Genomic DNA, 14,777 nt, shown 5'->3' on the forward strand with positions numbered 1-14,777 from the left:
GATATTGCAGTAAGTTATGATAAAAAGAATGAAACTAAAATCTAATTTTTTAAGTGCTCAGTGAGCAATGGTAATTGATTAACATTTGTATGTAGTTGATTTTTCTAAGTGCCGAGTAAAATAGTAAACCTTAGGGAAAAAATAATGCTTATGAAGATCAAATTCGTTAAACATTTTATTGTAATATGCAAGCGGCTGGGCGCGGTGGCTCACACCTGTAATCCCAGCACTTTGGGAGGCTGAAGCAGGATCGGGAGTTTGAGACCAGCCTGACCAACATGGAGAAACCCTGTCTCTACTAAAAGTACAAAATTGACTGGGTGTGGTGGTGTGTGCCTGTGGGCCCAGCTACTTGGGAAGGCTGAAGCAGGAGAATCGCTTGAGGCAGAGGTTGCAGTGAGCCAAGATTGAGCCATTGCACTCCAGCCTCGGCAACAAGAGCAAAACTCCGTCTCAAAAAAAAAAAAAAAAAAATTATGCAACCATAATGAAGAAATGGGACTTAAACATGATAAGGAGAAAGCAGCTGTCAGATCACATCCTGCTATCTCTGTTGCTTGCCATGTAATTGACTTTGACGGTAATGTCCTAATAAGTTAGGGGCATGGTCTTTGGAGTCGGACTAACTTGGCATCAAATCCTGGTTCTGCCACTTACTAGCAGTGTGCTTGGGCATCTTTCCACATCTCTCCCCCTTGGTTTATTTTTCTGAACTATAGGAATATTAATACATGGCAGAGCTGTTGATGTGATGTTTATAAAGCATTTAGCAATATACCTAGTGCTGAGTAGTGCTTAAGAGATGATAGCCATGTTTAGATTTAATATAGAATCTGATCTTGATGACATGATCTATACCATATTCATCTTTATGATTTGTGTTTTGCATATAGCAGATATTGAAATGAATATAAATTAAATTCTGATCCATTCTGTTTTCTACATCCAAATTTATCATTTCATATGAGATTATTTTGTTTTAGTCATCTTTCTTTTTTTATTTGCATTCTTTCTTTAAGAAAAGATTAAATAATTAGAAAGTTTAAACTATTCTTTCCTCTCCAAATTTTTTTATTAATGTGATGTGTATTGCATACCCCTTACCTAGTTTTATAAGTTGCTTAAAATAGGTGCAAAATGTAATTTATTTTGAGCTGTTAAATGTGTATACTTAACTACTATTGTAGTGCTTCTTTAAATACTCGGCAATACTTATTTTCAGTATCTCTAATTATTTGTAATGAATGAAACAAACTGGAGCAAATCATTCAATGAATCTAGGTTATCAATATTGAGTATTGCTACCAAGTTGAAATCTAAGTTCTACAGTTCTGATTTGGCAGTTAAGTGACATTTAATGAAAGTTTTTTAATCATATGAAACTACTTGTTCAATCAACCCCTTAATAGGTTGAATTACAAAATTTTCATCTTGACATTTTCTTTTTCTATCAGATACTGGATGAGAATGATCAGGGGTAAATTTGGCGTATACTGAATGAAGGAAAGGACTTCACTCAGTCGAAGTACTTTTCAAACTCTTTAGCATCTTAAAATGTCTTCTGGATTATACTCTTACATCATTGAACTATCTAGTTTCACCACCTTCAAGCTGCCATGTTTCCTGCACAATAACTTAATTACCATAATCTTTTCCTATGGGACTCTTTGGGAAGGTGGCTGCCATTTTTAATGTTAAAAATTGTTTCTGGCCGGGAGTGGTGGCTCACGCCTGTAATCTCAGCACTTTAAGAGGCCCGGGTGAGTGGATCACCAGAGGTCAGGAGTTCGTGACCAGCCTGGCTAACATAGTGAAACCCCGTCTCTACTAAAAATACAAAAATTAGATGGGCATGGTGGTGCGCATCTGTAATCCCAGCTACTCAGGAGGCTGAGGCAGGACAATTGCTTGAACCCAGGAAGTGGAGGTTGCAGTGAGTCGAGATTGTGCCATTGCACTCCAGTCTGGCAGGGAGAGACTCTGTCTCCAATAAAAAAAAATAATAATAAAAATAAAAAATAAAAAGTTGTTTCTAGTCATGTAGCCTCAGGATATTAAACATACAGAGTTCAGTTTCACATCTTCAAATTTTCAGATATTTATTGGTTTCTTCCTCCAAGAAACCTCTGTGGCATCAAGTCTGGGTTTGTTGTCATGCTTGTGTGCTCCTGTCCCATCATGAACTTCTCCCCTCAAAGCACTCATCACACCAGCTTGCAGCTCCCTATCAATCTGTCTATATCCTACACTGGTCTATATGTGATAGATGAGAGTAGTCATTTGTTTTGTATTCTCTGTGCCCAACACAGTGCCTGGGCCTGAAAAAGCTGTGTTTTAATGAACTAATAAAGAACACTTCTTATCACTTCTGTTTAACAGAGGTGAACATTTATCAATTGAACTGGATCATTTTCTTTAAGTTCTAATTTTTGTGGTAACTCTGATTACTCGGCAATGTATTCTTCCAGACACACTCCTTTCTATTTTTTCTTATTATTTTTTCTTCCAAAAATATGTAATTTGCTTAATAAAATATTTTGGGGTAGACTTAACCATGGTCTCACAAAAATTGGGAGAGAGAATGTCTGAGACATGAGTGTTGTTATGGAATGAATAAGGGAGAACTCAAAAGACCCGAAGTCTGATACGGTATGTTCATAGGAACTTAGTCAATATAGATTGATTACTGTATTTGTATCACAGGGTCATATCAGTCCCCCCACTGAAATACCTCCAGTGCATCTCATTGCAGTCAACATGAAGGTAGAACTCCAAAATTCATTATATGGCTTCTTCATGGTCAGTCTCTTTTTGTGCTTCTGGTCTCTGAATTTCTATACTTTATGTCTTACCACTTGGAATTATTCGTGAACTATCTTAATTGTAGGTTTTTATCAGTGGCTACTGCTCTCATGCATATTGCCTATTTCCCCAACTAGATTATATGGTCCTCAACAGAAAGCACTGTTTTTTTTTATTTTTCATATTTCTCATTGTATTTTCAAAAATGTGTGAGTAATGTTAATGATTGATTGAATTTTGCATAGCACCATATATTTCCAACTAAAATGTAACAGTAAGATGCAGGAAGGCTTACTCCTTTGTGTGAATGTAAGGACAATACAGTTAATACCTGAATATAAAATAACTTCTCTAAGTGGTTCTGCTTAGATTTTATTCTCTGTTATCTGGGCACCTGGCTATATAATTTTTAACAGTGTGGCCTCATGGTTGTTTGTTAATGGGTTGCTCTGGGATTATTATTCAGGTGTTCATGGTTCTCTCCTCAACTGGAGGAGAGATGTAAAGAGAAAGGATGTTTTGGAAAGAATGCCAGACTAGCAATTAGGAGACTCAAATTTAATTTATAATCTTGTACAAACTGCTGTTCTTGGTGGCCTTTATGATGCCATAGCCCTACTATCCTGCTTGTTTGGGAAAGGAGATTTACATAAAACTGCTTCAATCTGCCACCCCTGTGATGTGTGGGAAGCACTTATTGCTGGAACATGATATTTGAGGAAGTTCCTTATGCAGAAACTAATATGGTAGCTGTAAGACCATGGATAAGTTATTGACCCTATCTGTGTATCAATTTCCCGAATAGTAAATTGATCTAATTTGGGCTACATGTTTTCCAAAGTCCTCTCTGGTGCTCAAATCCCTGTGTTTCAAGATTCATAAGGAATAAGAAAAGTGCTTGGAAGGAGTGGATATTATTTAAAAACTGTAGGGTATATTCTCTATTCTTTACCATTGGGGAGAACAACTCCTTTTGTATACATCCCTGAATTAGCTCCCAGAGTGAAACTCCATTTAGTCCGTGAAAATGTAATCAAAAGGTCACTCACCTAAGTGGTAAATAATTGTGTAGATTCTAGCTTCCATGAAAAATTAAGTATTGGAAAGGTCAACGTTTCCCCAAATTGGGTCAGGTATCCCTAGTGGCACTCAAGAAGATTAAGATTGTAAACTGATATTTTATTAAATAGCCTTGAATCAATGGGAAAAAAGTTCTCAAGTTTCTTATATTCTTTGTATATCAGTGAGAATGTCTCAATTTCATATTACCATTTATCACTTAAATACTCCTCTAGTACTTGCTACCCTTTCTAATACAAAGCAATGAGATAGAAACTCGGAGTCTAAATAGACATGGTAGCTAGCATTTAATAGTATTATCTGTATTTTTGTTGAATCTATTTTGTGATTACTTTCTATTTTTGGCATGTGATACTGATTTTCCCTTTGTAGTAGTGATAAAGTTTTTGTTTTTCATATATGTTGTTTGTTTTTAAAATACATTTTTGGTTTTTTTTTTTAGTTTATGAAATCAGTTATTAAAAAGTGAGTCAATTTAAAGAAAGTAGCACCCAAAATATTACATACATGGTGACTGGCCCCAAATCATAAAAGTAGCATAAGAAGTTGGGAAGAAATGGGGTGTATCAGTAAGAGTCCATCAGGAAACTGATGATGTGGTCACTGGGTTTAACTAAAGGCATTTTGGTGAAGGGATAGTGCACAAGGTGTGGGTGGGACTAGGGAAACGAACCAGGGATGGGAAGCATCTATGGGTTCACCACAGTAGGAAGCTGTTAGCACTTCTGGTCTCAAAAGACACGAGAGAAGATGCAGGAGCAGGAGAGCACCATAGAACAGGAGCTCTAATTCTGCGATACAGTCACTGCTAGCAACTGAAGACCATCAAGAAGGAAGGGAATAAGGGATGAATACCTCCTACCTCTGATCCTCTGCTATGCTATCACTGCCTCCGGTGGCTGAACTCAAATCAAAGGCCAAGGGACGGGAGCGGTGGCTCACGCCTGTAATCCCAGCACTATGGGAGGCTGAGGCGGGTGGATCATGAGGTCAAGAGATCACGACCATCCTGGCCAACATGGTGAAACCCCGTCTCTACTAAAAATACAAAAAAAAATTAGCCAGGCGTGGTGGCGCCTGCCTGTAATCCCAGCTACTTGGGAGGCTGAGGCAGAAGAATCACTTGAACCCGGGAGGCGGAGGTTGCAGTGAGCCGAGATCGCACCACTGCACTCCAGCCTGGGTGACAGAGTGAGACTCCATCTCAAAACAAAAACAAACAAACAAACAAAGAAACAAAAAAAAACCCAAAAAAACCCCTTGGACCTTACCTTGCATTTTCATTTGTCAGCTTACTCTCCTTAATTGTGTTTTTATTTTCAAAAAGGGACTGTCATTTTCTGTAACTATCATACTGTACCTACCACAGTTCCTTAAACATAGTAGATGCTCAATAAATATTTTATGGAGGGAATCTCATTGATATTCATTCTGATAATCCGAACAGGCAAAAGGAGTGAAAACTCTGTCTCAACAAAAAAGAAAGAAAGAAAGAAAGAAATCAGAGCCCAAGGGCGCCCCGGTGTTGGAGTCTATAGGAGTTCAGGATCCCTAGGTCACAAAGCAGGGCCAAGAAGGAAGAGAGTGGATTGGGGCCAGTGAGAAGGGACAAGCAGAGAATGTCCAGGAGACATTAGGGTTCTCCACCACAGCTAACATTGTGATTCCAGTTATGCCAGTCTGCTAATTACATGACATTAGTTCAGTACTTACATGTATGTAGAGGTGATATTCAAAGACTACTGGTATGGCCTGGGATCTGACCAATCCAAACGGATACCATAAACCTCCTGCTCACCAGGCTTTCATCACATAGCTTCTGGATTGAGAGAAGCAGGAGGAGGCTCAGTAGAGAATGGCCAGAGCAGGTACGGTCAGGCATACAGTCAGGCAGAAGGGAACTTGGTTAGTTCAGGGCTAGCGTCTATGTAACCTGCAAAATGGGGCACAGAAGATAAACCCTTTTTTGTTCCTGAGCCTTTTTTATGGTGTGCCTTTATGCTTGCTAAGACTTGGTCTTATTTGTTTTAAAAATTTGTTTTGAAAACTTGGGGCCGGGCACGGTGGCTCATGCTTGTAATCCCACCACTTTGGGAGGCCGAGGTGGGCGGATCACAAGGTCAGGAGATCGAGACTATCCTGGCTAACACGGTGAAACCCCGTCTCTACTAAAAATACCAAAAAAAAAAAAAAAAAAAAAAAAAAAATTAGCTGGGTGTGGTGGCAGGTGCCTGTAGTCCCAGCTACTCTGGAGGCTGAGGCAGGAGAATGGCGTGAACCCAGGAGGTGGAGCTTGCAGTGAGCCGAGATGGCGCCACTGCACTCCAGCCTGGGCGACAGAGCGAGACTCTGTCTCAAAACAAAGCAAAAACAAAAACAAAAAAACAAAAAAAACTTGGACCTTACCTTGCATTTTCATTTGTCAACTTACTCTCTTTGTGTTTTTATTTTCAAAAAGGGACTGTCTTTTTCTGTAAATATCATCCTGCACCTACCACAGTTCCTTAAACATAGTAGATGCTCAATATTTTATGGAGGGAATTTCATTGGTGTTCATTCTGATAGTTCTGAAAGGAAAAATATTTTCAAAAATATTTCAATTTAAGACATGGGATTCAGTGGTGTGGTTTGTGTATTTTATTCTTTAATATCCACTAGAATCCATGCTCTCTGTTAAGTAAACTGAGTTCAACAGAGCTAATCCTGGGTTTCTACATTCCTACTCCTTACCTTTATTACTGATTTTAAGTTCATTTTATGAAGCTACACATAGAAATGAAAATAAAATGTATGGAATTTTAACGTCAAAGCTCATATTAACATCATGTTAAGTGTCATTCATTGTAATCATGATTTCCTGAAAATTCTGTATTTTCTAAGTAACTTTGGAAGTTCTTAGAAGTTCAGTGTTTTTTTTGTATAATCATATAAAGATTTAAGTGGTATTAGAGAGTTGGGAAACTGGAAAATAGTTATTGGATACTTCAGAGAAAGCTAGATAGGCAAGCAATTTAATTTAAAAATCTTGGCATTATTGGCCGGGCACAGTGTCATACCTGTAATCCCAGCACTTTGGGAGGCCGAGGCAGGTGGATCACTCGAGGTCAAGAGTTCAAGACCAGCTTGGCCAACATGGTGAAACCCCGTCTCTACTAAAAATACAAAAATTAGCCGGGCGTGGTGGCAGGCACCTGTAATCCCAGCTACTTGGGAGGCTGAGGCAGGAGAATCACTTGAACTTGAGAGGTGGAGGTTGCAGTGAGCTGAAATTGCACCATTGCACTCCAGCCTGGGTGACAGAGCGAGTAAGACTCCTTCTCAAAAAAAAAAAAAAAAAAAAAAAAAAAAACTTGGCATTATTAAATTCAAGGCATAGTTGCTGTGATTTTAGTATTCATGTTTTTTTGTCTTCATACTTTCTTGTTATTTTGTTTTTATTACCATTTATGGCAAAATATTAGTACTATTTTAAAGTATGCATTATATTAAAGTGGACTACTTTTCTTAAAAGCAGCACATACTTTGTTACATTATCACTTAAAATGAAGGTACTCATTAATTAGACTTTTTGCTTTTAAAATATGGTTGTATCATTAAGGTTTCTCCTTTGCCATAACTATATTTTTGCTCAGAATGTTACTGCCTTTTTAATGTGAAAATGATGGCATAAAATTGTAGAAACTAGCTGTATTTATTCAAGCAAAAATATATAGGTTTATAGTTTCTTTTATTGTGAGGAGTTGAGTCACTGGCTAATCATTTAATTACGGCCTTTTCCACTAAATTTTTAAAACAAATAAGACTCAGTCTTAGCAAGCATAAAGCTGGGGAAAAATAAAAGTGTTCTTCAAAGTAATCTAAATTCAACCAAAACCGTAAGTATGTCTTATTCTATGATATTTATTTATCTGCATCTTGTCTTTAGAAAAGTTATAATTTGGAAATGAATGAGTTAAGTTTTTCTGTATTGAAAGTCTGAGAAAAAATTATAAACTGAAATTTCATTTTCTTCTTATATATATTAATAACTCCAAAGGAAAATTTACATGGAAATGTTTTTATTGTTTATAGTACTTAACTTTATTCATTTATTGATAACAAATACTGATTTTCTTTATTGTGAAGCCACAATAGATTTCAAAATAATCATGAACATTTATTAGTGTAATGACAATATGTATAACAAACCTGTAATTAGATATATGATAAGGACATCCCTTTATGAGGGTGTGAATGTGAAAGAGAGAGCTTTGCTCATTTTCTTTCTCTCCTTGTGTTGGTGTTTTCCAGGTGATGATGAAGGAATTCAGGAGACAGCAGAATCAGATGGGGACACACAGTCAGAGAAACCGGGGCAACCTGGAGTTGAGACAGATGACTGGGATGGACCAGGTAGGAGAGAATATTTAAAATTCAACCGTCTTTACTACTGTTAGAAATACACATTTTTCTTTTTTTCTTGAACATTAGTTAGCTTGCAAAAAATGTTTTTGTTGTGCTGGTTACATGAGAGTTTAAATAAAGATTATTATTTTAAAAATACTTCTTAGATTATTGTTATATAAATTATAAAAACCAAAGTGCTACCTCTGCTTGAAGTTTCTGTCATTTTTTTCTTTTATCTTCATGTAAAATTAGTCAATTCTGCTTGCTTCTTTGAACAAAGGATCTTTAAGCTACATCCAAATTTAAATTGGGCACACTATTAAAGCTTACAAACAAGAAACAATAGTACTTCAAAGAACTATCATTTTCAGTTTAGTCATGTTTTAAGTCATAGGTTGAACCTCAATACATATTTAGAAGTTTAGAAAATATCAAAAGATGCCCCCTTTTGATTTAAGGTTTGAGTAACATTTTCATTTTGATGAGGAAAATTACATTTGATTTTAATGATCTTGACATTTAATCATTTAAAGAAAAACAAAAACTGATCAAAATACTCCACCGCACCAATATAAATGTATGTAAATATATAACAGTCAAAAGAACTCTGCAGAAAAAAGGCTTTATATTTGGTGCCAAGTAATCTACAATTGATAGTATATTTATAAATGGAGACTATTATGTCACAAGGTTTAAGAATATAAGTGAGTTCTGAGATAGTTTTAGCCATAATTTCCAAAGCAGTAACATTTTTCATTAAGAAAGATCCCTATATTTCAATCACATTTTCACCCTTGCATGGCTTTGCAAATTGCTCTCTGCTGTACGTGAAGAAGAGAGGAACTCCAGCAGTAATTTTCTGAAACCAGCAGCTGGAAAATATAATGCAAACAAAAATGAAGATACAGTATATCTGATTATTATGATGTCATTTCTAATGTTATTCATCATACACACAAATGTTTGTATTCTGTATACTATAACATAATGCTATACAAGATTTTATATCAAAAATGTATTATATTTAAAGTACCTTATTACCACATTTTAAGAGTTTGAAGGAAAATATAGCCTTCTAGCATTTTCACCTTATGGCATGATGCTTCTTCTCAATGTGGGGAAAGATTCCCTCGATTGAAAAAAAAAATAGGAAAAAGATTTTCGGAACATCTAGGTTTTGTCATGGAGGTTACCTTTAACTTAAAAACAGTGAGTGAACCTTTATATATTATAGTTCCTTTTATTTTTGAGACAGGGTCTCACTCTGTTGCCCAGTCTGGGGTGCAGTGGCATGATCTCGGCTCACTGCAGCCTCCACCTCCCAGCCTCAAGTGATCCTCCCACCTCAGCCCCACAAGTAGCTGGGACTTCAGGCATGCACCACCACAACTGGCTAATTTTTATATTTTTTGTAGAGACTGGGTCTCACCATGTGGCCCAGGCTAGTCTCAAACTCCTGAGCTCAAATGATCTGCCAGACTCATCCTCCCAAGGGGATTACAGGCATGAGCCACTGCACCCAGCCTCTTACAGTTCTTTTCTTTTCTTTTTTCTTTTTTTTTTTTTGAGACAGAGTCTCACTCTGTCACCCAAGCTGGAGTGCAGTGGCATGATCTCGGCTCACCACAACCTCCACCTCCCAAGTTAAAGCGATTCTCCTGCCTCAGCCTCCCAAGTAGCTGGGACTACAGGCATGTGCCACCGTGCCTGGCTAATTTTTTGTATTTTTAGTAGAGATGGGGTTTCACCATATTAGTCAGGATGGTCTCTATCTCCTGACCTCGTGATCCTCCTGCCTTGGCCTCCCAAAGTGCTGGGATTACAGGCGTGAGCTACTGTGCCCGGCAATAGTTCCTTATTCATAGAATTAAGTATGTATATGTTAATTTAGAAGTGTTTTTACATTTAAAAGTTTAGTTGGCCTTTTAGATATGCCTGCTTGCGAAAAGGTACATTCTGGCTTACTCTTATGATGGGGAAAATTTGTAGGGAGTAGGTTTTTATGTTTGTTTATGTCTGGGGCCCATAGCTTTTCCAGTGACTTGGGAGTAAGTAAGCAAATTTTAGGGGATAAAATGCCAAACACATGCTGTACACACAGTGCTACCTTTTTCAGGAAGCTTTTCGAGAAATAAAGTTGTATTTGTGGCTAAAAAAAGACGGGGAGAGAAAGTGAACAAGGTGAAGAATTATGCTGTCATTCAAAATGAAGAATTTTCCATTTTCGTTTAAATTTATTTAATGTATTTAATTTAATGTTTTTATTTATTTGATATTGGTAACAAAAACTTTATACTCTTTTCTGGGCACATATGGTTATGACAAAACTTTGAAGAGAAAATATGTATCTCTAAGCAGGTATGCCTAGAAAAAAATTTCTTCTTCGTCTATTATAAAATAAATAACAATTTTTTTCTCTATACACATTTAGCCAAAAAAGGGGTTTTATTGTTATGAAAATCCCTGAATTGAAGTTGATTCATAACAATATCTATTTATTTACTTTTCAAGGTAGAATATTCATTAATTTCCTTTAATCAGGAGATTAGGGAGAAAGTAGGGGGTATTTCGTGTTTTCGCTATTGCATAAACAGCAATTACTTTGATGTTACTACTGCAAGTTTTGTTATTAATGAAATAGTATTGGCATTTTCCAACTGTAGTCAGAGAGAAAATTGTGCAACTTTTAGTGACAGTTTCCAAACATATTGGAAAATGGGCTTTACTGATGGTTACCCCATTTACCCTGATATGACTATTACACATTGTTTTCCTGTCTTAAAATATCTCATATGCCCATGAATATATACACCTACTGTATACCCACAAAAATTAAAAATTAATAAAAAAATAAAATAGGCTTTAGATTCCATGGGTTTAGGTTCAATTCTGGATTTAATACTCACTATCTGGGAGATTTTTGGCAAAAAATTTGGAAGTTTGGCAAAAAAAAAACCAAAAACCTGTTCTCTCTTTACCTATATCCTCATTTGTAAAAAATAGAAAATAATATTAACAACTCTTAGAGAATTAAATCAGATCATATACATGAAATGCCAGTGATCATTATTGTGGCTTTGCAGTTGTTGAGTCTTGAAGCCGAACCTTTAGAGTTTCTAATGCCCAGTAGTATATCTGATGAAATAAAGAGAAAAGTTTTGTCATACTAATTGAGTTTAGCCGCAAATTATTGATTAAGATATGAGGTATTGAAACAGATTTGGATTTCAAGGTCTTCTAATTTTAAGGTTCTCCACTTCAGTTCTGACAGTCACCCTAAGAGAGATGATTTTCTCTAAAAATAGAACAGAGTCAAAGGATGGGAAAATTATCTAAAGAATTTGAGGCATAGAGCTGACGTCATTTAAGATGGATCAGGATTTATCTTTTTTTAAAAGAGTTTGATTGACGACGACTCCACAACCTTTCTTGATGGCTGAATTAAATAATGAATCGACTCCCGTCTGAAGTGTTCCATTTTATCAAACGCAGATTCCACAGTGGAATGTACTTTTTCCCTTATGTTATTCAACTAAAAGATATGTTTTGTTATCACTATTGCTCACACCTTTGTTAGCTGTTATGATTAAGTGGAACCTAAACAATCTTTAAGAAAATTATCTTACATGTAAACATTTCTGTGGTGAATTTCTTTCATGTTTAAATGTTTGTGATTCCTGTTTAAGTATACTTCAAGTTCCTATGAATCTTTCATGGTTTGAGTGAAAAGCTAGACACACTAAGCTAGTAAGGTTCAGGCCAATATAAAAGTCATTATCTCATTATTTCAGTAACTCTCACGTCTGTTTTTTAATGTAATTGTTCTTTCTTCCTTATAAAATTTTACTTGGACACTTCTTTGCTTGGAATCTAATTCACAGAACATTTGCTCTTCACTATTCTGGTTTTTCATCTGTCTTTGCCTATATTTTATTTATCTTATCTGTCTTCTTTTTAGTAAACATCTTTTCTTTTCTTTGATTGTCCTCACAAATTTTGTGTTTTATCACTCTCACAAGTTCTTCAGTTTACCAATATTCTTATACGTCTAATTATTCAATAAATATTTATCTTGCATTTATTGTAATAATTGTTAAAAGCACTTGGGAGAAGTTCAAGGTGTAACATGATGCTGTCTGTATTCTCATTTTTTTGATGTCATTTCCCTCCTGTGGGCTTCTTTAATTATTCATGTACCATATTTGAGTCACTGATGCAATAATTAAGCATCTCATAGAATGGAGAGTAGAGTATGGTTTAAACTACAGAACGAAGTGTACAGATTTTAGATTCTGGCATGTTAAGTTCAGAAGTTCAGGCCAAGCTTCAGTTTCCTTATCTTTAAAATGGGAATAATAATAACTTGAAATACTGTGATTTGGATGAAATTTGAAAGAGATGATATTTACAAAGTATCCAGCACAGAACTTGGGAGAGAATAGGACTTGCTAAACATAAGTGGTCTTCCCTTACCCTAGGACTGAACTTTGTTAAACACTTTTCACTCTGTCCTTTCAGACTGACCAATGGTTGGAATGTTGACCTTATTTTGAAAATAGTGTTTACATCCCTGGCGATCTTAAGAACCACATTCCATGACCGAAGTCTGTTTTATGTACTCGTATTTAGAAGGAGACTAGGGAAAGAAAATTTAGGTAAATCTTTATAAATCTGTCATCTACCTTTATGAAACAAGCACCTTAAAAGTCACATCTTACTTACATCAACTTTCAGTATGCTAATTCTCTGAATTACCTTATTAAAACATGGTTACTTCTTTTTACATTTGAGAATAGTGAAAATCTGATTTGTCTGGTACAATATTGCATGAAATCTTGGTCTTACCATCAGGCTTATAGCAGCTATAATTGAAACTTCCAGGAGCTCTAATAAAGGAAAATATCATGCTACTTAAATATGCAAATAAGTACATGTGCCCCCCCCTCAATAACATGTGTTAATGCAGACATACACAGGTATAACATTTTGAGCAGGTATTGAAATTCTTTGACACAGACTTTTCAGGATAAGTGTATACCTCTATTTAAATAGATTTTAATATTTATATGTTAAGCTTTGGGTCATTTCAATAAAAATGAAGTAGAAAATCAAACACTATATTGATGATTTGATGAATTAATAGAATAAAATTAGTAATCATTTTTTGTATTATACGTTTTCAAATATTAAAACTTGCTGCTACGCTGATAAGTCAGAGTATCCATCAAAGGTAAATTATTTTGGGGTAATGTCATGAATGGAGAAGACCAAAAACATTCCCTCTGTTTATATCTTGGTTCTGTCACTTACCAATTTTGTGACTTTGAGCAAGCTATTAACACTCCAAGGCCTCAGTTTCCTTGTTTGTAAAATAGGGCTAATAATAATAACTACCTCATTAATGAGATTTTACATCTAAAGCATGGAGCTCAGAGCTTCCTAAGTGCTCAATTAATTACTCTTAATATTACTTTTACTATCATTTCAGCAATTGTACCTGTGTGGCCATTACAATGCCTTACATGTAATAAGTCCTTGTTAAACATTAGTTGCAGTGAGTTAATTTGGCAAATGATTTTGCAATGTAAAAGTCATCGTAGTATTATATTAAGTATGTTCTATTCCACCCGACTTAAAACATGATTCAATTCAAGAATTTTTAATGTAAATAAATTTTCAAAAATAAATGTCTAGGGCAAAATCAGACCTGTCTACTTGTTGCATCTTGACTAAAAATTGGTCAAGGTATCTGTAAATAAGTTGCTTTATACAGTTGCTGTTCAACATTATGGATATATACAGATGATCAGGCAACTTCTGCTTTGTACTTTAAACTAGTAAGATGATCACTTTTGCATAAAGTGAAACTGTAGCCAGAAGACCACTATGAGATAGAAGCACATACTTAATGATACGGCTTTTTCCCCCTCTTTACTAGTCCAAAGAAGGGCTTGAAGATTACAGTTCTGATTTCGTTTCCTTTTTGATTGGGAAAATGTGGTAGATATAAGATCTGGGAAATGCCATTTGAAGTAAATTAACAGAAACCTATGAAACATAGTTAACCATAGATATAGTCTGACAGTAAGAAGAATATTGTGAGAAGCGGAGGAAATCCTAGAATGACTGTGTATTACTCTGACAGTGAATTGGTATTATCTCTGCTATCAGATAATGCAGTTATCATTAATTTTCACATTTGCATTTCAATCTTTGGAAGGAAATGACTCTTGCCGGATGAAGATAAGAGCTCTGTACCACTATAATGAACCATCATTTTATCTCAATGCTTTGTGTCCATATGAAAATGAGGCAGAGAGGAATGTGTGTGTATGTGTGTGTGTGTGCTCACATGTGTGTGTATTGGGGGGGTCAGGAAAATATTATAACAAAGTGTCAAAAACTGGTACAGACTTTTGAGCCCTTTATGAAACAAGAGGGGGTAAAAAATAAATCTTCTGTAGTGTAGTTAAGTGGATATCGGATTAAAAGATGAAAGCCTGACTCTT

The 14,777-nt window shown here is 35.7% G+C and overlaps 1 protein-coding gene across 5 annotated transcripts in view; it reads left to right on the plus strand.

Moving 5' to 3' along the window:
* The window catches only part of ZFPM2 (zinc finger protein, FOG family member 2), a 486,324-nt gene that overhangs the window by 114,506 nt on the left and 357,041 nt on the right, over positions 1–14,777 (plus strand). For all 5 annotated transcript variants that reach the window (XM_019032829.4, XM_019032830.4, XM_063709438.1 and 2 more), the window contains one exon: positions 8,173–8,274. In XM_019032829.4, the coding sequence (XP_018888374.4) occupies positions 8,173–8,274 (102 nt within the window). The remainder of the gene's footprint in view (positions 1–8,172; positions 8,275–14,777) is intronic.

The sequence above is a fragment of the Gorilla gorilla genome, chromosome 7, assembly GCF_029281585.2.
Source record: "Gorilla gorilla gorilla isolate KB3781 chromosome 7, NHGRI_mGorGor1-v2.1_pri, whole genome shotgun sequence".
NCBI lineage: Eukaryota > Metazoa > Chordata > Mammalia > Primates > Hominidae > Gorilla > Gorilla gorilla.